The sequence below is a fragment of the Anas acuta genome, chromosome Z (genome assembly GCF_963932015.1).
Source record: "Anas acuta chromosome Z, bAnaAcu1.1, whole genome shotgun sequence".
Lineage (NCBI taxonomy): Eukaryota > Metazoa > Chordata > Aves > Anseriformes > Anatidae > Anas > Anas acuta.
The window spans coordinates 34,436,062-34,459,549 of NC_089017.1; the positions used below are offsets into that span (position 1 = coordinate 34,436,062).

A 23,488-nucleotide genomic window follows, 5' to 3' on the forward strand; every position below is an offset into this window, starting at 1 on the left:
AACTCTGTCTTTTTTACTCCCACTTCTGCTAGTGCCTTCAACCCTGGTCTAGAAAAAAAAAAAAAAAAAAAAAAAAAAAAAAAAAAAAAAAGTGTCATTGTCTTAAGCACTCTGGAAAGGGGAGAATATTTGGGAAAACAAATAAACATGGCAGAGTTAAAATTTTAGCTTTATGTTGATTTTTCCTTAAACTGTTCAGAATAGAAATGTCTGGTTTCAAATAAACTGATCTAATAGGCAGTCCTGCAAACCATAGCAATATTCCCCCTTTCAGACTGGCCAAGAGTAGGAAGTCTGGAGAAGGATATGCCAAGTGACAGCACTGAAACATAGCTGGCAGTTCACCTTTTGCCACTAAATTTGCTTGATCTTACATCCCTTTGAATTTCAACCCAGTGCCTGTGCACCACAGTGCTACTTCGCTCTCTACTTCCTCAGCCTTTCAGCATGCTGTCAGTACCATGGTGAGCAGAGACTGAAATAAGCTCTCTTTTCCTGGCTGAAGTAGAAGAGGAAGGCGGGTCTTTGCATCCATTTCATCTCTTTTGCAGAACCAGGTGCCATCTGCTCTCCATTACTGCCTCTCTGCTCTGAATGTAATAAGCAAATCTGCAGAGAAGCCAGGCAGACATGCAGATATTTCAAGCAAGACAAGGCAGTCATAAAATTGCTTCATGTGAATTATTAACCTTCTTTTGATGATCACATAAAAAGAGCCACAGGCTAACTGTAATCTGTGCTGTATATCATTATAGGAAATGTGATTATTTTATTAAAGTGGACTGAATAATTTTGAAGCAAAAAATTATAATTTTCTGGTTCTTCTGCAATGTTGACTGTACAAATTATTTTTTTTTTGCTAAAGTCTCTTTTTTTTTTCCAAAGCTACCACTTGCAGTTCACAGACAGACTACTTACTTCTTTTTCTACCTTTAATTTGTGGCCACATCTCTTGCACTATGACATACAGGACCAAGTTGTAAATCTGTACAGTCCTTAATGAGATCTCCAAATTTGGGTGACCTATTCAGAATTTTCTGAATCGTGCCTTCTTTTCCAGTAGGGAACTGCTTGTTGAACCATGAACTGCTGTCCAAAAAATTCAGTAGCAATGATTTACAGAAAGAGGTAAATTTTGATTTGGGTGTGTCCCCTTTCCATTAATCCTCTCCTCCTGAAAATGGAACAGAGTTTGCCTTGCAGAGTCTCCATGGGGAAACAGAAAAGCAGCTGTGCTGGTGCTGGGTCTTTGATCTTCTGTTGCAAGAGAGCCCCAAGAGCACCAGCGCATCACTGAGAACAGCCCACTCTGAATTTGTTCTGGCCTGATAGGTGTCTTGTCAGACTTACTGTTCCATGAGAACAGAAATACCCACTTGATTCAAAGGTTCAAACTAAAATGCAGAAGAGACAACCTGTTATTGAAGTCTTTCTTCATAGTGTAAGCAAGATATGCATATCCCAGAACTCAAACCAGTGTTGCCATTTCCAGACCCAACAATAAAGAGAAGGAAGATATCTGTAAGGGAGCTCACAGAGTGTATATGAATATTTACAGTTCCTTTTCCCTTCAAAATGAAAGATGCATGCTGAAGTCAGAGGATATTCATATTCTGTTTAGCAGAAATAAGAATGGAACAGAAGTAGAAGAGTGAGTATGTAGAAATATTTTTCAGGATCTTGCTAATGACCCTTGTCACAATCACAGTTCGCCTTTCTGGAACACAAACTCCTTGGCACTGCTGGAAGTTAGGTAGCAAGATTACTGTGCTTAGAGGAGTTTTCAGTAAAATACCTTGGGAGAGCAAGGAGGGCCCATCTAGGAAAATTGCTAGTCCTATATTTTTCTTCTTAATCAACCCCCCAAAGAATTAACCACAGATATTTTGTTTATTACAATTTTCATACTCACTTTTATACATACATTTTCCTCATAATATGCGTGAAATTTAACCAATTATAGTATTCTATTTGTACATCAACACCAGAACAGGTGTGTAAGTCTTCTAGAGTAGCTAACATATCTGTTCCTCACTGCCCTTCCTTTCCTGGAATGTAGCAAGGAAACACTTCAGGATGGGAAGATCACATGTAGAAGCTGGTTTCATGCAAACTATCAATTTTGCACAATGTCACTTCACAGTGGCTCAGCAGTGCAGATGACGCAGTGCAAAGGGATGCCAACAGAGATGTGAGATTCCAGGACAAGAGATGTGGGGGGCAGATGGTTCAGCAGAGGTGCTGTCCTGCAAGACTAGGGCTCAGCAACTGTGCCTGACCTTTCCAGTGCGCTGATCCTCGTGCTTTTTGTTCTGCAGTCATGTTCCTTGTTTTCCCAGCTGAAGAATATGAGCACTGTGTACTGATGTTATCTTCTGTTACTATCAACAAGTTCTTCAACTTCTTATTTAACTTATGTCTTCTTTCCAAGCGAGAATATCCAGGTTTCGGTTGGATCTATTTTAAGGTGAATTAATTAACCAGTATAATAATATATTATTTTTTTTAACTATTTTAATTTATTTCATTCTAACATCCTTATGAAGTATATTTAACAATGCCAACAATAATGATTTCTCCCTCCCCCACAATCCTACTTATTTTTGTTACAGGGAAATTTACCTCCTGATTATCGAATTAGCCTGATTGATATTGGCTTGGTGATAGAGTACCTGATGGGAGGAGCATACCGCTGCAATTACACCCGAAAACGGTTCAGAACACTGTACCACAATTTATTTGGCCCCAAGAGAGTAAGGAACAAATTGCTTCTCTTCTGTATGACTGGCAGGGATTGCAATAGTTTCTTGGATGGTTCCAGGCTTTGAGGGGGATCTGCATGCACACACTATTCTGTCTACAGATTCATTTCCATTACTTACATAGCAGCTATTTCACTGAAATGCACTGTAGTAAGTCAGCTGCATTTTTTTATGAGTTTAATTAAAAAATTACTGGGTTGAGCTGTCCTGCTGCCCTGGTGAGACCATGACATAAAGCAGCCTCCCCTGGATTTAAAATCTGTAATTATCCACAGCTTTCAAAAGACCAGTCTTTTGATTTGTACCAACAATACCACAGGGCACCTGGGTTAGACTTGAGAAAACTTGTTTTATTTTATAGATTCATGTCCTATCTCAGGACTCATCCTCTTGATTGTGGCCAGAAGCTATGTGAGCAAAGAAACCCATCACTCAAAGCAGGTTTTAGCGCTTGCATGTGTCTCCAGCTAAGTCAGTGAGATCATAGCAAAAATACCTTTCTGATTTTTTTTTTTTTAGTTTTCTTGCCTGATAGGTTTCAAAATTTTGAATCCAAAGTAAATTTATTGTCTTTCTAAAGCATAAAATATGCCTATTGTAATAATAATGCCACCAACCCAATCCAACTTGAAGGAAATTCTGATCAACTTTTGCCAGCAAGATTTGTAGTTCTTTGCCTATTTTTGCCTCACATTTTAATTTCATGCCTCAGTCCAGGTTTTAGCAAATATACATACTACTGAATATTGTTCAAAGTCAACAGCTCTAAGGAAATTTACAGCCATAACACATAACAAAGGGGTTCTTTCTTTCCCTATATGTTCATACTTCACTTTTGAGAGGAAGGGTAGTAAACAAAACTGCCAGGAGAGACCTCCTTTGTTTAGTCATATTCCATTAAGAAAAAACATTTAAGCAGAGACTTCACAGACATTGACACAACATGTAGAGCAGATTCATATCAATAAAAGCTTGCCAAGTAAATGGCCAGAATACTGAAGCACTCCTCAGAAACTATCTCATGCAGTCTCTTAGCAGTAATTCCTGTTTCCATTCTACTAGAACAGACACAATCCAGCTGGAATTTACATCTGAACCCATATGTATGTCTTCTGTTGTTTGTTTCGGTGAAATAGAGTCAAACTCAAGGTTGAATTAAGCACATGTATGCAGATATTTATTTGATTTACATGTGTGTAGTATATTACATTACATTTCATTATATAAAGATTATTTACATTAAATATTGCATATTTTATACTTTATATGTTATACATTGCATTGCACACTCATGTATGTATATATACACATATAGTTGTAATTTTTCATCACCGTTCTGGGAGAAATAACATTTTTCTAACTTTTTTGTACAGCCAAAAGCCCTGAAACTGTTGGGAATGGAGGTAGGTGACCTGTGATAAATCTTACTGTCTTTTTCTTCTTTGACAAATATAAATGGTATCCTGATAATATTTAAGTTCACACTGATGAAGGCACCAATAGTTGTTTTCAAATTTTTAATGAGTAATGTTCCACACCAGTTGTAATTTTCATCCAGATAATTTCTTTATGAAAGGGCCAGATTAAGAAACATTTCTTAATAAAAATCTAACAGGTAGACAAAAGAAAAGAAGGCTCTGCCACCTCCGTGCATCAGGTTTATTTTGATAAAAGTTAAACAAAATGCTTTGGTCTGTCAGCCTATGCAGTATTTCAGTCAGATTACTATGTAATTTTAGAAAGATTTCAAAGAAATGAAGCCATTGAATAGACTGGTGAGGAAATCTTTCTTTGGGCTAATTTTCATCAGTTTTGTTGATGCTTCTGTCTACCCTGATAATTCAAATAGCTTTGCTTTCTTGTTTGTTTAATTTTTACATTTACAATTTTACATTTACATTTTACAATTTTTACTACAACTTTTATTTTGCTATCTGAAAAAAAAATAAAATATATATATATATATATATATATATATGACTAAAAGTAAGCTAAAACTGGAAAGAGCGCGTGTGCACGAGAGAGAGAGAGAGAGAGAATCACAGAATATCTCGAGTTGGAAGGGACCCACCAGGATCATCAAGTCCAACTCCTGGATCCACCCAGGACCACACAAAAGTCAGACCATGTGTCTGAGAGCATTGTCCAAACACTTCTTGAACTCCGGTGGTCTCAGTGCTGTGACCACTGCCCTGGGCAGCCTGTCCCAGTGCCCAACCACCCTCTGGGTGCAGACCCTTTCCTTAACCCCCAGCCTGACCCTCCCCTGTCCCAGCTCCATGCCGTTCCCTCGGGTCCTGTCGCTGTCCCCAGAGAGCAGAGCTCAGCGCCTGCCCCTCCGCTCCCCTCGTGAGGGAGCTGCAGGCCGCCATGAGGCCTCCCCTCAGCCTGCTCTGCTCGGGGCTGAGCAAACCAAGGGACATCAGTAACTCCTTATATGTCTTGCCCTTTAGACCCTTCACCATCTTTGTAGACCTCCTTTGGGCACTCTCTGATAATGTCCTCTTTATATGGTGTTGCCCAAAACTGTACCCAGTACTCAAGGTGAGGCCACACCAGTGCAGAGCAGAGCAGAACAACCCCTTCCCCCCCCCCCACCAGCTGGCAGTGCTGTGTCTGATGCACCCCAGGGTACAGCTGGCCCTTTTGGCTGCCGGGGCTCACTGCTGGCTCATGTTCAACTTGCTGATAATCAAAACCCAAAGCTCCCTTTCCATGGGGCTGCTCTCTAGCCTATTGTCCCACAGTCTGTATGTACAGGCAGGGCTGCCCCATCCCAGGTGCAAAATCCAGCAGTTTCTCTTGTTAAACTTCATATAGTTGGTGATTGCCCTGCCCTCTCATTTGAGAATAACTACAGAAACAATGTTGAACTGGAGAAAAAAGGGGTAAGCATGGGATAGAAAAGCAGATTGGAAGTAAAGAAAGGTGATTCTGATTCTTTTGAGGAGATAAAGATACAAAACACTAGGAGTAAGAAGGGAAGAAGTCTTCAAAAGATGAGACCATCCCTTGGCAATGTACTGTCAGTAGGAGGAATGAGGCAGACGCTTTATAACAGATGTTATAATTGAATGAATGCTTCACTTTATTTTAATGATGGCTATTTCAAAATAGCTCTGGGCATTGTCATGCTTTGTGCTTTCAGGGAGAAAGAGCAGTTCAGAGTGATAGTCCAAAGCTCTTTTTCCCTATATTTAGGTATGGGCTCACTTCATAATTACAGTGCATGTACCAATACTATTGCCATTGTTTCGTGCTGTTAAATATTTTATCCAAAAAAAGCTGAATGGGCTAGCCTGTGGGGAATGTATCTGACATCTCAGATACTGACCAATACATCATGTGAATTGACTGGGTTCCTTCATGTGGGAAAAAATAAATAAAAAAAAAATAAAAAATAAATCTCTACAATTCTCACAGGATGATGTCCCTTTGCGGCGAGGGAGGAAACCAACTAAGAAAAGAGAAGAAGAAGTTGATATTGACTTGGATGACCCTGAGATCAATCATTTTCCCTTCCCATTCCATGAGCTGATGGTGTGGGCTGTGCTTATGAAGCGTCAGAAGATGGCTCTCTTCTTTTGGCAGCATGGGGAGGAGGCTATGGCTAAAGCACTGGTGGCCTGTAAGCTCTGCAAAGCCATGGCCCATGAAGCATCAGAAAATGACATGGTGGATGACATATCCCAAGAGCTGAACCATAATTCCAGGTGGATTTTCCTTCATACACATTTTAATAGATGAAGAAAATAATAATAATAATTAGAAAAACAAAATAAAAATAAATAAAATTTTAATAAAAAGAGAGAGAGAGAGAGAGAGAGGGAGAGAAAGATGCTGCTAACCCTGCCTCTTTCTGTAACTTGCTTCCACTTCTAAATTGTAGAGAAATTGTAGAGAAAGTCTCTCTCCCTTTGGAGAAAGACTAAATGGCTTTTAAACAATCTGTCTGCCAAATAAGCGATGTTGCAACCAAGGCAACTTCTGACTAAGAAGGTATCAAGAAGTTAGTGAATTATCTATTCTGTGTACAAATTCTCCCTGAGGCCTCAACAGTCAGGCTGCAGTCTTTCTCTGTGCTTTTGCAAGGCACTGTGTTTATTCTATCCAGAACAACTGTTGAAATCCTTATGAATCCTTATGAAGTGGTAATTAACCAATAGCTCCTATTTAGGTGAGCAGGACAAAACACTACTTTTCATAATAATCTTTTCTGATTTTAAAAGACTGAGACAGAAAATGGTGATAATTCAAAAAATCTTATTTGATGCTCCTCGTTCCAAGAGCCTTGACCATGAAGTCGTGAGCAAACAGAGGAGTAGCAGTCCTCCAGATTGCAGATAACCAACAGTTTTCAACCAGAACATGTCAGGGAGGTGGGCAGGCAGGTGGGAGAAGACAGCTGGTAGCTGTGGGTGCTCAGCATGTCTAAGCCGGGCCATTTATTTATATGCCTACCATTAGCCACTCACATTTGAAAAAGTGGGTTTGTGTGCATGCAGTCAACATCACGGTTTGCATGATGGAAGGTGATGCACCCACTGCAGAGGCTGTCACTTCCTGAGGGGTGTTTTCTGCAGCAGACCATGTGGCCTAACAGGAATGATCAAATGTCCCTCTGTTGCAGGGACTTTGGCCAGTTGGCAGTGGAGCTGTTGGACCAGTCATACAAGCAAGACGAGCAACTGGCAATGAAACTGCTGACCTACGAGCTGAAGAACTGGAGCAACGCCACATGCCTGCAGCTCGCAGTGGCAGCGAAGCACAGGGACTTCATAGCTCACACTTGCAGCCAAATGTTGCTCACAGACATGTGGATGGGTCGTCTCAGGATGCGCAAAAATTCTGGCCTAAAGGTCAGCATTGTTTTAAACTACAATTAATAGCCAGAGGAGTTCTGATTTATGGTGATGGGGCTCACAGCAAATTAGTAACAACATGATCAGTTAACATTATTCTGGGTGTCTTATTCATAGTGGTATTAACCAGGGTATGTTCTTCCAGTTTTCAGGGTATATTCTTCCTGTTTTTAACATTTCATCAGAAAGCTTATCACAAACCCAAGTTCAAAATGCATAACTTATTTTTTATTATCTTCTTTCTCAAAGCTCTTTCCAGAGTCAGTGAGAGTTACCAGAATCAGAATCGAGCCAGGAGGTTAGTTCATCACTCTGCCTGGACACTTGAGGAGTTAGTCAAGGTTCTTACATTTAAATAAAGAAAATGGATGTGAAAGTGAATTAACAGCTAGAGAAAAGTAGAAGAAATCCAACAGCCTTCCCCAGAACAAGTCAAAGAGAGCATAACAAATGTTCTTGCAATCCCCCACCAGTCTTCCTGATGATTGCCCTGAAGGAACTAACCAAGGGGATACAGATGGTATTCCAGTTTCCAAAGGTGCTTAAGCTTTACTTCCACCTGCATAATTGCTAACAGAGCAAGATGGGTTCTGTGATGTGAATTTCTGTTCAGAAGAAACCTAGGCTGCCACTTCCACCAGAGTCCTCACCAGAGCACAAAGTCAGGAGTTTTCTCTTCCCCCTAGATGACAGCACCTTCAGGGAAGGCCCTCTCTTTCCTGTATGATTTCTGTGTGTGAGAAGTGATAATTGCTCAGCTGCTTTGCTGTGTGAAGAGTTGTTTGGTAATGGTGAGAACAGTGATGACTGCTTGCATTATTATCATACTGTGTATAATGCAGTAATGATGATGAATGGGAGTAAGTGACTAACAGGAGTCTCACCATCCTCCCTCAGGAGCTGCACTGTCATGGGCTCTGTGCCCTTCATGGGGGACTGCTACCTTGTTCTTTGCTTGGCTTTGCAGATACTCCACCTGGGCAGGTGGTGGTCCCTGCAGCACCTAATTTTCCACTGCATGTTTTCACTTTTACAGCGTATACATCTGAAGTCATAAAACGGAGCTTCCTTTCACACTGAATAAACAAAGATAACATGCTGTTTCCTTTCAGCTTCTCATAATAGCTGGGCCCCTCACAAGGATCCTTTGCTCAGTTTACATTCTGTGTTTTATTCCATTGAAGCTCATTAGCAGACCCCATTTAAAGATAAAGCAGGCTCCATGAGCAGGAGGCAACACAGAGAAGAGATAATTGACAAGTATGAGTCATGGATTATTTCCCACAAATAATTTTATGCCATCGAAACTGGCAAACAGCAAGAAGCCTAATTCTTTTATCATCCCACCAGAGAGGTGCAGCACCAAGAGGAAGGGGAGAGGCAATTGTGAATCCTTCCTGGATTTCTCTCGGGGAATTCAGGTTTGCTTTTTACCCTTTGATGAATGAGCTGGGTGCAGGAGCAGTGCAGGCAGCCGGGTGCTCAGTTTGTCCAAGGCTGGGAGCAGGCTGCGCACATGCTCACTGCTGCTAACTGCAATAACCTGGGTGTTTTCAGTAACACACACCTTCTGTCTGCTGATGAGACAAACACAAGCAGTCACCAGCCCCAACCAGCTGACAAGCTAACTGGTTTCACTGTCATCTGAGATTTTCCAGAGATTCCAGCAAAAACAGAAAAGGCTGTTGTGCTTATGAATACAGACTGGCCACTTCTTCTTGTATTGTTATGATATCTCTTCAGTTATACCCCAAGTGTTATTCAATGCATATAGCAACGTAAATGTAATGTTTTTTCTGCACTCCCTCAGCGTAATAGAGAAGGCAGAAAAGGAGGAGTCGGTATTAGCATGAGCATAGTGTGGGCTGCCAAGCTAGGGAAGCAAAATCTAAGGGAACTGCATAGCTAAGCACATCAGCATTTGCTACTGATGGCTGTGCTTCCTGTCCTCAGATCCACATTTATGTCTTGACTACCTGTATGTATTAAGTATGGATGCAGGGAGCTTGAGACCCTGTCTATTAAAATTGATAATTCCTGTCTGTCATTTACACTGATGTTCTCTAGTACGTAAAACTCAGAAATCAGCAAGTCCAAAGTCTGAACATAGCCAAGATACCACCTGTCATTGACCCTCTATAATATTTTGTAAATGCATTCATGTATTAACAATATGAATCTGATGAGAAAGCATTTTATCTCATGAGATAAAATACTCAAGAGAGACAATTAGCCATAGCACTCATAGCAGTGGTAATAGAATTTACATGCTTTGTTTCGCTACAGAGCTCCGAAAACATTACCCCAAGTGACAAATACTTTATTGCCATAGAAACTCACTTGTGCAAGTATATTTATTTTCTCAAATGTCCCAAGGGAGTTGTTCTATTTGACACTAAATAACCATCATGATTGTACTGTGTATTGTGATGATTATTGTTATCATTATTATCATTGCTTTAGGTAATTCTAGGAATTCTACTTCCTCCTTCAATTCTCAGCTTGGAGTTCAAGAACAAAGATGATATGCCTTACATGTCTCAGGCCAATGAGATCCATCTTCAAGAAAAGGAGCCAGAAGAACAAGAAAAACCAGTGAAAGAAAAGGAGGAGGAGGACATGGAACTCACCGTAAGAGCCGACAATAAATAGCAAACTGAGAGCAGCCTCAGTGCTCTCAGTTTGGTATTTTATGGGTGCTGTAGGTCATCTGATACATTAAGCAGATGATAGGATACCACTCCTAATGCTCCCACCTCTTCAGCACAAATCAAAATAATTTGTCATCATTGTGTCTTGATGTTGCAGTAGTACGTGGTGATACTGAAGCACCACTTTGTAACGTAATATCTTCATATTTTGATCCAATTTGATGCTGCATTATCTGAAATAAATTCAAGATTCAGATAAATTCAAATTTCAGGATTGATAAAACTTGACCATGATAAAGGGAGTGCACCTTTCTGGTAGAAAAGATGCTCACAATTTGTTGGGGAAGGGGAGTTGTTTCTTTGTTTTTCAGTTGGAAATATACAAAGACTTGTGGAAGCTAGAAATTTATTTACTGATTGTTAGTTAATTAGAGGGCAAGCATGCAAATAGGCAAGAAAAACAATGGTGACATTTTTCAAAACCATTTATGAATTTGTAGTCAGTGCCTCTCACACATTTACACATGCATTTTTAATCAACTGAAGACATTGGCAAGTAGCTAGACAGCTCAGCCCTTGCTAAAAGCTTTTATAGATCAGCAGAACTGTGTAAGAAAGATCTTGTCTGTATTGTAATATAGTCTTATGCTAATAATTTACAAGACAAAGAGAATTAAATAGCTAAAGATCTGAAAATTATGCAGGTATCAGGAGTTAAAATTATCAGGAATGAAAACCATAGTTATCAGGAGTTATCAGGCCTTAGCTTAGTTTGCTTTTAGTTTTGGTTGTGGTGTCTTTTGACACTTAAAGCTCAACACTAGTCCTTCAAGGTTAGGACAGAGGAGTAGAAGTAAAAAGGGATTTTCCTGCTTAATTAAAAAAAAAAAAAAAAAAAAAAAAAAGACTGTTTCCCACAGGCAAACAGCAGGAGCTGCCCCCAGGACCCCGTCTGCAGGCAGGCAGAAGGACCTGCCTACAGGACCCCATATGCAGGCAAGCCGAAGGAGCAGTCCACAAGACCCACCTACAGGACTCGCTTGCAGGCAAGAACCTGGTGGTTGGGAAGGACCAGAAGCCAGAATAGCCACTATGGGTTGTTCTCCACTCATTAGCTGTCAATTGCAAAGTATTACCCCTGGCTTCTGATCCACTCATGAAGTGCCTATTCAAATCAAATAAGCACTTTGTAAACTGCCTTTTTCTTGGCAATGGGAGAGATTTGGGGAGGAAGTCATTTCCATCTCTGCAGTTAATAATCCAGCTCCTGGTTTCTTGTCTACAATACTGTTTCCTTTTTATCTTCTGATTCCTGCTACAAGGAAGTGATGTGCTGAACTGTATATGCTTTTCTAAATTAATCTTAGATTTTTCCCTCCCTTCTCCTTACAGTGTGCTGACAATCTTATTGCTCTTTTCCAATTTGTGAATCCACCCTTCTACTCCCTCAGATTTGATGCATCTTTCTAGTAAAGTTTCTGACAGATACAATTTTTCTATAAGTGTAAGGAGTACCCCCATGTTGTTGACAAAATTCAGAAAAAAAAAAAAAAAAGAAATCCTTGACACACTTTGACTTATTTTTTTTCCCATATTACCTGTAGCATGTTTTAGGACTTCTAATGCAGCTTCTTCCTAGGGCATTAGAGCAATGCCAGCTGTGCCCTTTGGTTGTAAGGAGAAGTTACTTGCTAGCAGAGAACTTTGCATATATTTCTGTGGTTGTACACCATAGGTAGTTATACCTAGTCCTTTTCAGGCACTGTGTCAGGGAGAGTTTTGCTACTGACATGTTTTAGATATAAGAAAGGATTTCAGATTGAATTTTGGGTTGTTCTGACCTAAGTCAAATTGCTTGACATGTTAGATCTGGCCTCTTCTCCACTAATGAGAGGATATCTAACAGGTATTTTGGGAAGCGCCTTTGAGAACTTTAACTTTTAGCTACAATTATACTCAGGATACTTTATTCATAGTTCATTAAGGTTAATAAATGGTTATGATTTGGTATCACAAATGTTTAATCAGTTGCTGAACTCTGGTTCAATAGATCAGCCATTGATCCTAAACATACTTTGTGATTATTCATAACACCTGCTACAAAGCATTTGTAATATAATCTGTTTTAATAACTGATATTTTGGTGCAGTGATTAACTTTAATCTTGACTAATATTATTTATATTCAAAGTGAAATGTGCATTCCCCTCCCCACCCCCCCTTTTTTTTTTCATTTTCATGACTAACAAATAGATTCTTTAAGGGGTTAGTGCATTTTTTTAAAATCTGTTTATTTGACACAGGATTATTGAAAATCCAAAATTTTCCATGGTTTGGCCTTCCAAGCTTTGTTCAGCTTCAAGTTTAAACAAATAACATTGTCAAACTAAGAACACTAACACTTTTTGTCACCTCAAAAATCCATTTCTAGCAAGTAATCTGTAATCCAAATAGTCTGCTTAGTTTTATTCATAATCCTTCACACAGAATATTACTGAAATATGTGTATTCCTGTAATCTTATGACCACACAAATTTTTATAAAGGTATTACTAAGATAAAGGGAACACATATAATCAAGATCTGTGAACTGATTTCTTATGAAATCTTTTTCTTGTGAAGTTTAGCCCAGACTAATGATAGAACAAGAGTCAATTCCTTAGTCTGGACTGCATTTTTCTAGTGTGGATCAGGTTGATGTGATTTTTGCAGTATATTACATCTCACTTGCACAGAATAATGTGATCATATAGAGAACAGCAACAATGAAGTCCCCACATGGGTGCATCTGCTTATATGTGCTTATTTTACTCTCATCTCAAAGGAACTGGTAGGTAGGTGAACATTTGGGTATACTATATAAAGATGCAGTGTTTATTTACTGTAAACTACTTGTTACTCACACCTGCATTTAGCTTTATAACACATATTTGAGAGTGCTGGGCACACATTCCTTTAACACCTAGATGCTAGGCAACAGACTTTCCTTATAGCAGCTACTCACAGAACCACTCTCAAATATTGTTCTCATCACCATTCCCTTGGCTCCAAGCAATTTACCAGAATTTATAGAAGGAGCCACTAGTTATTAATCCTTCTTACTAAGACCTAGAGGAGCAGAAAGGCACTAAAATCTGAAGGCCAGAGACATTTTGTATTTGTACAATGTCCTGGTCAGAATCTTACTTTAGGTGCTAATTTTTAGGCTGGTCAGAAACCTCAGTGGGCTAGCCTCACCTTAACAATGGTTCTAGAAACTGCAATTAGGAGCATCCTAATCTTCCTTCGGTGCCTTTTTATTCACTTACTAGTTTCCCAGTAAATGGTGTTATTTCACGATACAGAACAACTCATTAAAGTCCTTTAGAAGATTGTTTGTTTGTTTGTTGCTGCATTTTTATAATTTTCCATACTATATAGGAAATTTGAACTTCCATGGGCAAAAGTCTGAGTTAGGATTGTTCACCAGCAACAAGGCCTCTGGGCAGACCTGTATCTTACCCATAGTACGTATGCTTAGCTTTTTTTTTCCATGGCAAGAACTAACCAAATCAGTAAAAATGCAGTTTTTAACCTAGAAAAGGTTGAAGAGCAGTGCCATCTCACCCATGCCAGTAACCACAGTGCTTGCAGCATCTCACATGCCAGGAGTGAGGCACCGCTGTAACCCATCTGGAAAACAAAAGTGGGAAATTCTGCTGGGGCTCACAAGGCAGAAGCACCAGTGCTGGACCTCTCCCTAATAAGGGATTTCCCTCCATTTCTCTGAGTGTTTCAGAAACTTCATGTATCACTGTCATGCTCCAGCGCTCTCCATGTCTCACAGTGCTCAGCAGCTGGGAGAGCTGAGCTCCTAATGATTTATATCTGCTCTCTGTTCACCTTAAAGAACCAATGAGCATGTACAAAATCCAATTTTTTACACCTAGAACACAAAGGCATTTTTCCTGCCAGCAGCTCAATGCAGAGAGCAGTAGCCCTGGAACAATTAGCACGGAGGCAGCATTTCTGTGCACACTGCAGGATACAAGGGGATGTACAGGGCGAGGTATGGCATGTATGTCCACCCATCTATGTACTATTTCCACACTAGTTCATTGTGAGTACAGGGTATGTCTATGTGTAGCATGTACATTTCACTAACGATAAACTGTGAAGAGCTTTGATCATGCTAACAGGACTAAAACTCTTGCTATTTAATTATAAAAACAGATAAAATATCATTCGATCATTAACATATCTTAACAAAAAAAATACAGAGCCCAAAACTGTCCTGGTTTTGTGTCAATGACCAGTCCTCAAGTAAACAAAATAAAATTGGGAGGGGGGGAGACAGAAAATCTCCATGTAAAAAGTACGCACACATCAACCCCCTCAGGCCACAATGATGCAGTTGTACAGTAATTTACTGTTGCACTGCTGTCAGGCTTACCTTGCATGACTCATAGTGAATCATGGACAGAATTGTGTATTAGAGAAAGAGATGCCGCCTACACAGAGCAGTGTCTTGAGTTATTCCCACCTTCTCGCTTCCCCCTCCAACTGGAAACACATTTTTTCATATTTGGCATTGCAGCTATTCAGTTAACACAGTGACTTAGGTTATTTCTGTATGTTTCTAATGGGGAGGCTTTTCAAATTGTTAATACCATGATATAATTAACAGTCAGGGACACTAGGACAAATCTAATCCCCAGCCATCTCAGAGCAATTCCCCATCTGTAGCATGGGGGAGGGGAGAGGATAGTATTGTACAGTATGCAGTTAATTCAAAAATATAACAAGATAAAATTAGAGCATCATTTATGAACAAAAAAGCAATAAGAAACAAGAAATCAGCATCCATGAGCATACAGCTTCACTCTGAAGGAGCTTTATCCTTAAGACACACAAAACTCACTGATTTCAATGAGGGTGAAGGATATCTCAGAAATACTACTTTTATAATATTTTGAAGGATTTAGACTGCAAAATAATCCCCTTCACAAAAGCACAGGACTACTCATTTGTTAAAGCTGCCAGCTTTTATTTTCACTCTCCTGCAAAGTTCTTGGGCACCAGAGGACAGCAGACACAAAGCCTTGGGAAAAGCTGCAGAAAAATCTGAAGCACCAGATGGCATTTTTCCCTAAACAGTGTCAGGAGGTAGAGAGAAACAAAGAAATTACCTTCCTAGGCTAGAATATTTTCAAAGCATAATAAATTATTTTTAAAGACTGGGGAATCAGTTTGGTTTTGTAGATTTCAGGTAATGATACTCAGGGTTCTGTGAAGGTTGTATAGCCTCTATTACCACAGGTATATGCAATAAGTCTCCCATTCTTGTAGATTACCTGCTCATCTAATAAGAAATATACTTCTATGTTTACAAGTGTGGCTGAAACCAGGACACAGCTACTTCAGCTTTTTCTTTTTTTATGAAGTTCCTTCTGGATTTTAAAGGGTTTTTATGGGCTGTGTGAAAATCAGCAGGGGGTGTCTTAATTTTTTTAATATACATTTTTTATATGTATTTGTGGGAATAAACAGAGATCAGCAGGCATAAAAAGGTAATGGAAAAAGGTAACTTAAAAAAATGCTACAGTTTCAAGACATTATCAGCAGGCTAGTTTTAGTATGGTATACCTGTGTCTTGAATCTTTGTTCAATGTTATTAGAAGTGTCAAAGGCAACATCCATGCACAGTCATATTCAGGCTTAAAAGAGATCACATGGAAAGCAATAAACCAGAGAAAAAAACTAACTGCATAATTAAATGAAATGGAAATATTAGAGAGCAGGCATCTAGGATTATACATGGTCCTAATAATGTTACAAATGTCTACTCTGACTGAAAGGAAAAAAAAAAAGAAAGAAAAAAAAAGTGGTCATTGCCTTAATTATTTTTTTTAGACCAAAGACCTGTATGAGAACCGTATGTGATTCTTACAATCAAATATGTGAGTAGTGAAGTTCACTAGTTAAGTATGTGTTGAATATCCTCATGAATTAAGAGACCACAGAGACAGTTAAAAAAAAAAAAAAAAAACACGTCTTAATTTCAAGACTATTTTTGCCATATCATTGTTCTCTTTAGTGATTTAGTTTCCCATATTTTTAAGTTATGGATCATAGAACCACAGAATGGTTTCTGTTGGAAAGAACCATAAGTACAATCCAGATGCAACCCCTCTGTCACAGGCAGGGATGCCACCTACTACGTCAGGTTGCTCAGGGTCCCATCCAACCCAGCCTTGAACACCTTCAGGAATGGTCCATCCACAGCATCTCTTTTCAACCTGTTCCAGTGCCTCAAAACCCACATAGTAAAGAATTTATCTTCAGGGATGTTGAAAGTTTACTTCAGTTAACATAAAAGTACTAAAATATTTTGATCTACTTGTACAAATATTGTAAAAGTATTTCAATAAGACCGTCATTGTGCAATCCCTCCATAATTACTTAAGACTCTTGTATCTTGATTCTTGCAGTTGCTTTCATGTGCAGAAGTACGTTGTAGTCTATAGCTGTTGCCACAAACTAAGAAACTAAGTAGTAAGAACTTTCTCTGTACACAGGGAACTAAAATCCACTATTACTATATATAAATAAATATTTATTTTTTTTCAAAAGAACATTTAATAGATCAGTCTGTACCCTAAATACAAAGTGGTAACTTCTTTTAGCACTAACTTCAGGAGTGTGTTGTTCAGTTACTCCTTCCACTTCTCTCTGAAGCTGAGTATGAAGCTAAGAGTAAACATAATATTAGCATCTTTTGCATGATAGCTTTGTACTCATAACTGAAGACTTCTTAAGTATATGTTTCTGTAGCTCACAGTAGATTTTCAGCGAGTCTGTAGTACAAAAGTTACAGTTTGTGTGTACCAGAGGTAGTGCATGAGCACTCTGGAACTTCATTATAGAAGAAGCTGTGGTCATGTAGAAGGATCTTGTGATCTAAGGCCTTAATGTTGCAGTGAACTCTGCATCCTTGGTCCTCTACATCCATGTGGTATCATGGTCTATGATGCATCCTGTGATCAACAGAATGTGATCAACAGAATCAACTGTCACTAGTTTCATTGCTCCCAGTCCAGCAGCTGCCAACTCATCTTTCCTCCTGTTGTTCACTGTCAGTATCAGCTTTATGATCTTCTGATTGTTTAAAAACAAAACTTATCTGTTTTCTGAATGTATTAGTTTATTGTGAAGTGCATACTAAGAAACTGTTGTCAGGTAAAAACTCTTGCTGTCTATACAGCCAAAAGGAGAAATGTTCACATCTCATTTTTTGTTCACCTTTCAAGGATTTCACACTAGTGTTGATGCCTTCTGCCAAAGCATTACTTTGTCAATTTAGAAGGAACTAAAGTGCATCTTCCCTCTATAAAAGATAATCTGAGAATGAAATATTTTGCACATGGCTGTGGTCACTTGTTTTTGTCTAAAGATAAGAAATCAGATAAGTTTGGAATAATTTCCATTTGAAATTTAAAAATAAATAAATAAATAATAATAAAAAAAAAAAAAAACGTAATTTGCTCTTCAGAAAAAAAGGAACATAAAAGTGTCCTTTCTTGTAGGCAATGCTGGGTCGAGGGAATGGAGAATCCTCAAGAAAGAAAGAGGAAGAGGAAGTTCAGAGCAGACACAGACTGATTCCTGTTGGAAGAAAGATTTATGAATTCTACAATGCTCCTATTGTTAAATTTTGGTTTTACACAGTAAGATATCTTTCTTGTTACTACTGATTTGGACAAATACCGGAATTGGGTTAAAGTCATATTGTGTTCTTCTTTGAAGGTCTGTGTCTGTGTGCATTGGAGGGCTTATATAGTTTAATAACATGTTGTGAAGAAGTCAGATAGCACTTGCAAACCTTTCAAAGTGTTTTAAATTGAGCACACTTTATTTAGGAAGTTAATGGTTAAACACTACATGCAAACTTTTTGTCAAGTACAATAAGTAGTAGCTTGCTACAATCAGTGCTCCCAAGGAATTCCCAATAGGAGTGTTTCCAATAGTAAGCCCAATACAAAGCTGGTTTTAATCATCATCTCAAATCAGATAATAACTGATGAAAATATGAAACAGACAGAACAGATTTTTTCTTGGAACATTTTTGCTTTGTTGATTTTACTAGTCTGCAAAGTGTCTCTCAAAGAAAGTGTTTGCGTAAGTAGCCACAAGATAACAAAAATATGAATAGTAACCGACATACATTTTTCAGCGACAAACTAAGTCAAACCAAGCTAATATCCCTATGTTATAAAGAAACAAACCTTGGAGATGGGACAGAAAACAGCTGAGGTCATATATTTTGACTATAGCAAGTCAAAAATTTTACTAGGTATTCTCACAGATACTTTAGTAATTGCTATATTAAAGTTATAACATAGATAAAAAGGTTTTTGGTGATTGATCCTCAAGAGTTGATGTTAATTATTCTCTACCCAGCTGGAATCAGGGATTGGAAAGGATTCTTTTAGGGTCCCTCCTACATCAGGTACCATCTGATATTTTCATTCAAAGCTTGGATGATGAAGTTTTGTAAATGGCTCTGGAATGTAGAAGGATGACATCAAAATTAAAATGAATGTGGAAATTAGTCCTTTCAATCAGCTTCACTGGAATATTGTAAACCACTTCAGTTTCTGCATAATGTGAAAAATGTGTACTGGTTTGAAGGCCAAAAAAAAAAAAAAAAAAAGTCCTGCAGAAGGAATGCAATAGTCTTCAAATATGTGTAAGTTTCTGTAAAAAGGAACAAAATCTGAAGAATACAAGGATACTGTCCAAATCCTTATACTGTCCAAATCCTTTCTGAATAGGATTGCATCAAGGCAATTCTTGGTAAGATATTAGGAAACAGCTTCTACATGTTCTGAGAAGTATTGCTATAAATCATGTAAGGAGACAGTAGATTTTACATTGTTGGGGATTTCTAAGTTTATCTTGTCAAAACATGTGTCCAATATGGCATATTGCAATTAATTATGCCTTGTCACTATGGAGTTGTTCAGCTGACTTCTTGTCCATCCCAGTTAAATTTTCCATCATTCTGCTGAAATCACAGCAAATAACAATGAATGCATTTGTTTGCTTCCTTCTGTAGATGACTTCTTAAAAGAAAAAATTGCCTTACTGAGATCCAGACAATATGTCTACAGACAGCAGAAACAACTCACATTTATAGAAACCAAACTGTAGTGGACTGCTTATGCTAGCAAATAGCTCCAGTTTGGCAACTTGAAGTTACTGCTTTCTGAACTGTGGCCATTAGAGGTTAATCAACATGATGAGTCTAGAAACTCCTCAGCAGCAACTTGGTCCCATTATCAATTGCTATATATGTTATGTATAACCAAAAAAGTCTTTTCACTGTAAACAGAAACAAACATACTGGCTTTCCCTGTTAACTCAATTTTGAAATGGGAGAAAGATCAATATTATATTGCCTTTTAGACTTGTTTCTACAGTCCTGAGGCAGGTCTCACTTAAGGTCACTTATTAAAGTCGGATCTTGCCTGTACCAAGTTTCAAGAGCAAATTAAGGTGCATTCCAATTGCAATGCTTGACCAGTGGGTATGTTCAGGAATTCCAGGACAGAAAAAAAAAAATGTTTCATATGAGCATTAAAATTTTGCAGCCTATCACACGACAAATGCACAGGCAGAAACACTAATCATAGATTTCAAAAGCAATCTTCAAAATTTTACATACCACACTCCAAAATGTAAGAAATGTGGCTTCTGCATGCCATTTAAAATCATTTGATTATTCTACATCGACCTGTCTTTATCCACCTTCATTTTTAAAATAAACAAGAGTGCTTTAGATGTGGAAATTTCTGTGTAAGAAATATTTTGGCTCAGCAGATGAGCTAAAATAAACAGCATTTTCTCAACCAAAAAGGAATTTTGCCTTTCTCTCTGGGCATGCAGTAGTTTCAAAAGTCAACTACTCTGTTCTATTTTTGTGGCTGTTGCACTGAAAATCATGATTCAAAGGTTTCAGCCCAGAGATTGTCCAATAAGAAGAGGACAGCCTTCCCCATTGAAGTACGAGTTTTACATTGAGATGCTGTCATGATGCGAGAAGCCCCATTTCTACCTCCTGTAAGAAGAAAGAGTTACAAAGGGAATTGAATCCCCAAAAAGAGTCATGTTCCAGGCATCAGAACAGCTTCGTCCTAAGTTTTTAATTTTGTAAGCAAGTCACTTTATGATCATTTAATTATTGCAATCTGTGAGAAAAGAGGAGGGTACTTTCATTTTTGAAGCACTCTCTTGCTGGTTGCAGTTTCCAGGTTTGTCCCTTACAGTGGTGCATATTGAAGTATACACAAAATAGGACAACATCCACAGGAGGGCAGGGAGGAACCCATCCTAGAAAATTCCTAGCAGCTACTCCTCTGCTTAGTGTCTTCAGATACTAGACTCAGGGGTAAAAATGGCAGACACTAGCTCTTTGTAAAAGCAAAATAAAGAAGGTTTAGTTACTTGTGTAATAGCACTTTCAAAAAATCTTGACTACCAGTATTTGCATCCCTACTAAAATTTGACAGTAGTGTGGGACTAGAACATGTTCCTGTAAGGACCATCCCTCCTAGAGAGGGAGATGGAGGAAGTCACCCGTGGTCTGAAGGGATGGCTTCTTGGGTTAAAAAGGTATGATGTCAGCATAATTTCATCATTAAATCAAGATTAAACCAAATTTTGCCACGCAAAAAAAATTCCAGTAACTTTCAGTAATTTTTGATTGACAAAAACCAACAATAGTGATTACAACAACAACAACAACAAGAAAGGAAAGAAAAACAATTAAAATCAAAAGCCCCTAGTTACACTGAAAATCTTGTAGTTCTGCCTGCCCAAATAGTTTTTCGGCTAACTCAGCCAATACTCTAGATGCTGACTTAAATCGATCTTGCTCTCAGTTTCCCTCCAGAGTGGTGAGGTAAAACCAAGATATCTCCAGACCTGAAGTCTGCAATTCATTTTTACTCACAAACTGAAAGACCCGTGAAATCATTTTCTCCTCTGTTTTAAGCATATGATAAGCTGTGATTCAACTGGTTGTTCTATCTGTGCAGATATTTAAGGACAATGTAAGGAATTCTCAAGTATCCTTAAAACCAGCAACTGAAAGGGAAACAAGAATCCTGTGCCTTTTACACGGAGCAGAAGCAATTTTCTGTAACAAATACAGCAAGACTATAAATCATGTTTTGTGAGGTGCTGAACACTTGAAATAATCCCATCCCAAAGTACTAAGACCCTCTGTGGTTGTTTCATCTGAAGTCTGATACTGAGTACAAAATAGTTGTGGATATTATGGAACTGCAAAAGAACTGTATTGTAATACAAATGTATGTACTAAGCATTCTGGAACAATTATTAAAATGTTCATGCACAGAACTGAATCATCTTTTCTCTGATTTAAATTTGGCTTCAGGTGAAGGTTCTTGTAAGGCTTCTATTTGAAAAGCAAAGTAGATCTGAAGAGGGATGCTGGTCAACACAGAGCCCAGCCCCAACTGCTCACTTTTGCCACAGCCCACACTCCACAGTAACAGTTAGGCTTCTCTGAGTTTCATGAACTTGATACTATTTGCTCACTTGTATTTCTTTGACTGACCAATTATATTCAACATAGACAAAAGAAAAGAAAAAGAAACCAAAAACTTCAACCATACTTTCCTTTGTATCAAAAATTAGGCCAGAAAGTAGATGTATTAGAGAAGGGAAGAAAGAAAATGAAACAAAACAAAAAATTGCAGAAAATACAAGGCAAATGAATGTATGACTTTGCATGGCTACTTGCTGCAGCAAAGTAAGTAGGAGTAGCAGTATTGGGGGGAGGAATGATGGTGGAAGTTAAAGCAGTACTTCATTGACTAGGGACATGTCTAATGATCCTTAGAACCTTTTGGATACCAAGCAAGGATTGTGCAAAAAGGACATGAATTGTCAGTGACCCCAAGTTGGGTGAACAAGGAGAGGAAGCAAAGAGCAGGGATGCTGGACAAGTAATTGTTATTAGAAGTGGATGGGGGAGAAGTATTCACAGAAGTTAACTTAGTAAATCAGTGTCTGGTAGCCGGCATTGCGATATGTGAAATGGTAGTCCCCACCACTGTGGGAAAATCTGAAGGGACTGTATTAATATAGTTTTGTTGGAGAGGCAGCTGTAGCTAGAGGAGAGGATATATGTACATGTATTTTGTAGATTCTATATTGTATATGTTAGTATGAGCTTAATCTGAGTTTAGTATGTTAACGTGAGCTTAAAACCCAGAGTACTCTCTGATCTTTCTTTTGTCTGTTTAGTTACACTGGAATTAGGAACATCAAATCACACCTGAGAAACTGGCTCAGATGTGTAAATGTAGTGACTACTAATATTAATTTAATTTTGTTTCTTTACAGCTGGCATATATAGGCTACTTGATGCTGTTCAATTATATAGTGTTAGTGAAGATGGATCGCTGGCCATCTACACAGGAATGGATTGTCATCTCATACATTTTCACTCTGGGAATAGAGAAGATGAGAGAGGTAAAGTCAACCCAACCACAAAAGACAGAATGAAAAATACAATGTGTGGTGTGTCTTTATGCATTTTAATATTTGTTTTTTATTATTTTTCTCAGGATATTTTCTGATGAATGGGTTTAACATAAAATTTCTCATTTTTTTTTCAGAAAAGCAGGTGGATTGTTAAAAAGACAGCATTAACAATTCTATCTTCCTCCATTTTTAAACCAAGAATCTCTTTCTTTCTTTGTATAATGACCTTACTTGCATGGAATTTCTCTGTTCAGATTTCTGCATGATGCATGTCAAATGCCATTCACAAGTATGGGGTAGGATTCTGATATACCTTAAAGCTTGGCCATCATCCTTGAAATGTTGCCTAGGCTTTGAAGTATGTTTGAGGAATAGAGAAGGGAGATAAGAGTATAATGGAATGGACAGAGGCATGACAATAGAATGATAACCAAAAAGTCTATGCCTGAATCCTCACCAAAAGTAGAGTTCATTCAAAATTTACAATTGTTCTGTCTGTCCAAGTATCTCATGTGAAAGCATTGAATAAAAACAGACATAACTGGGGGAAAAATTAGATCCATGATGAGTGTTACAGTATATTTTGGATAGATTCTCCCCTTTTTAATCTTGAAATTTCTTCGTAATTATGTCCAGCAATAGCATGTGTCTCCCTAAAAA

At 38.3% G+C, this 23,488-nt stretch overlaps 1 protein-coding gene across 1 annotated transcript in view; it reads left to right on the forward strand.

Annotated features, from left to right (window-relative positions):
• The window catches only part of TRPM3 (transient receptor potential cation channel subfamily M member 3), a 430,339-nt gene that overhangs the window by 375,348 nt on the left and 31,503 nt on the right, over nt 1-23,488 (forward strand). The window contains exons 13-19 of the mRNA XM_068667797.1: nt 2,613-2,753; nt 4,136-4,165; nt 6,186-6,475; nt 7,393-7,621; nt 10,088-10,255; nt 17,839-17,979; nt 22,688-22,816. Of these exons, the coding sequence (XP_068523898.1) occupies nt 2,613-2,753; nt 4,136-4,165; nt 6,186-6,475; nt 7,393-7,621; nt 10,088-10,255; nt 17,839-17,979; nt 22,688-22,816 (1,128 nt within the window). The remainder of the gene's footprint in view (nt 1-2,612; nt 2,754-4,135; nt 4,166-6,185; nt 6,476-7,392; nt 7,622-10,087; nt 10,256-17,838; nt 17,980-22,687; nt 22,817-23,488) is intronic.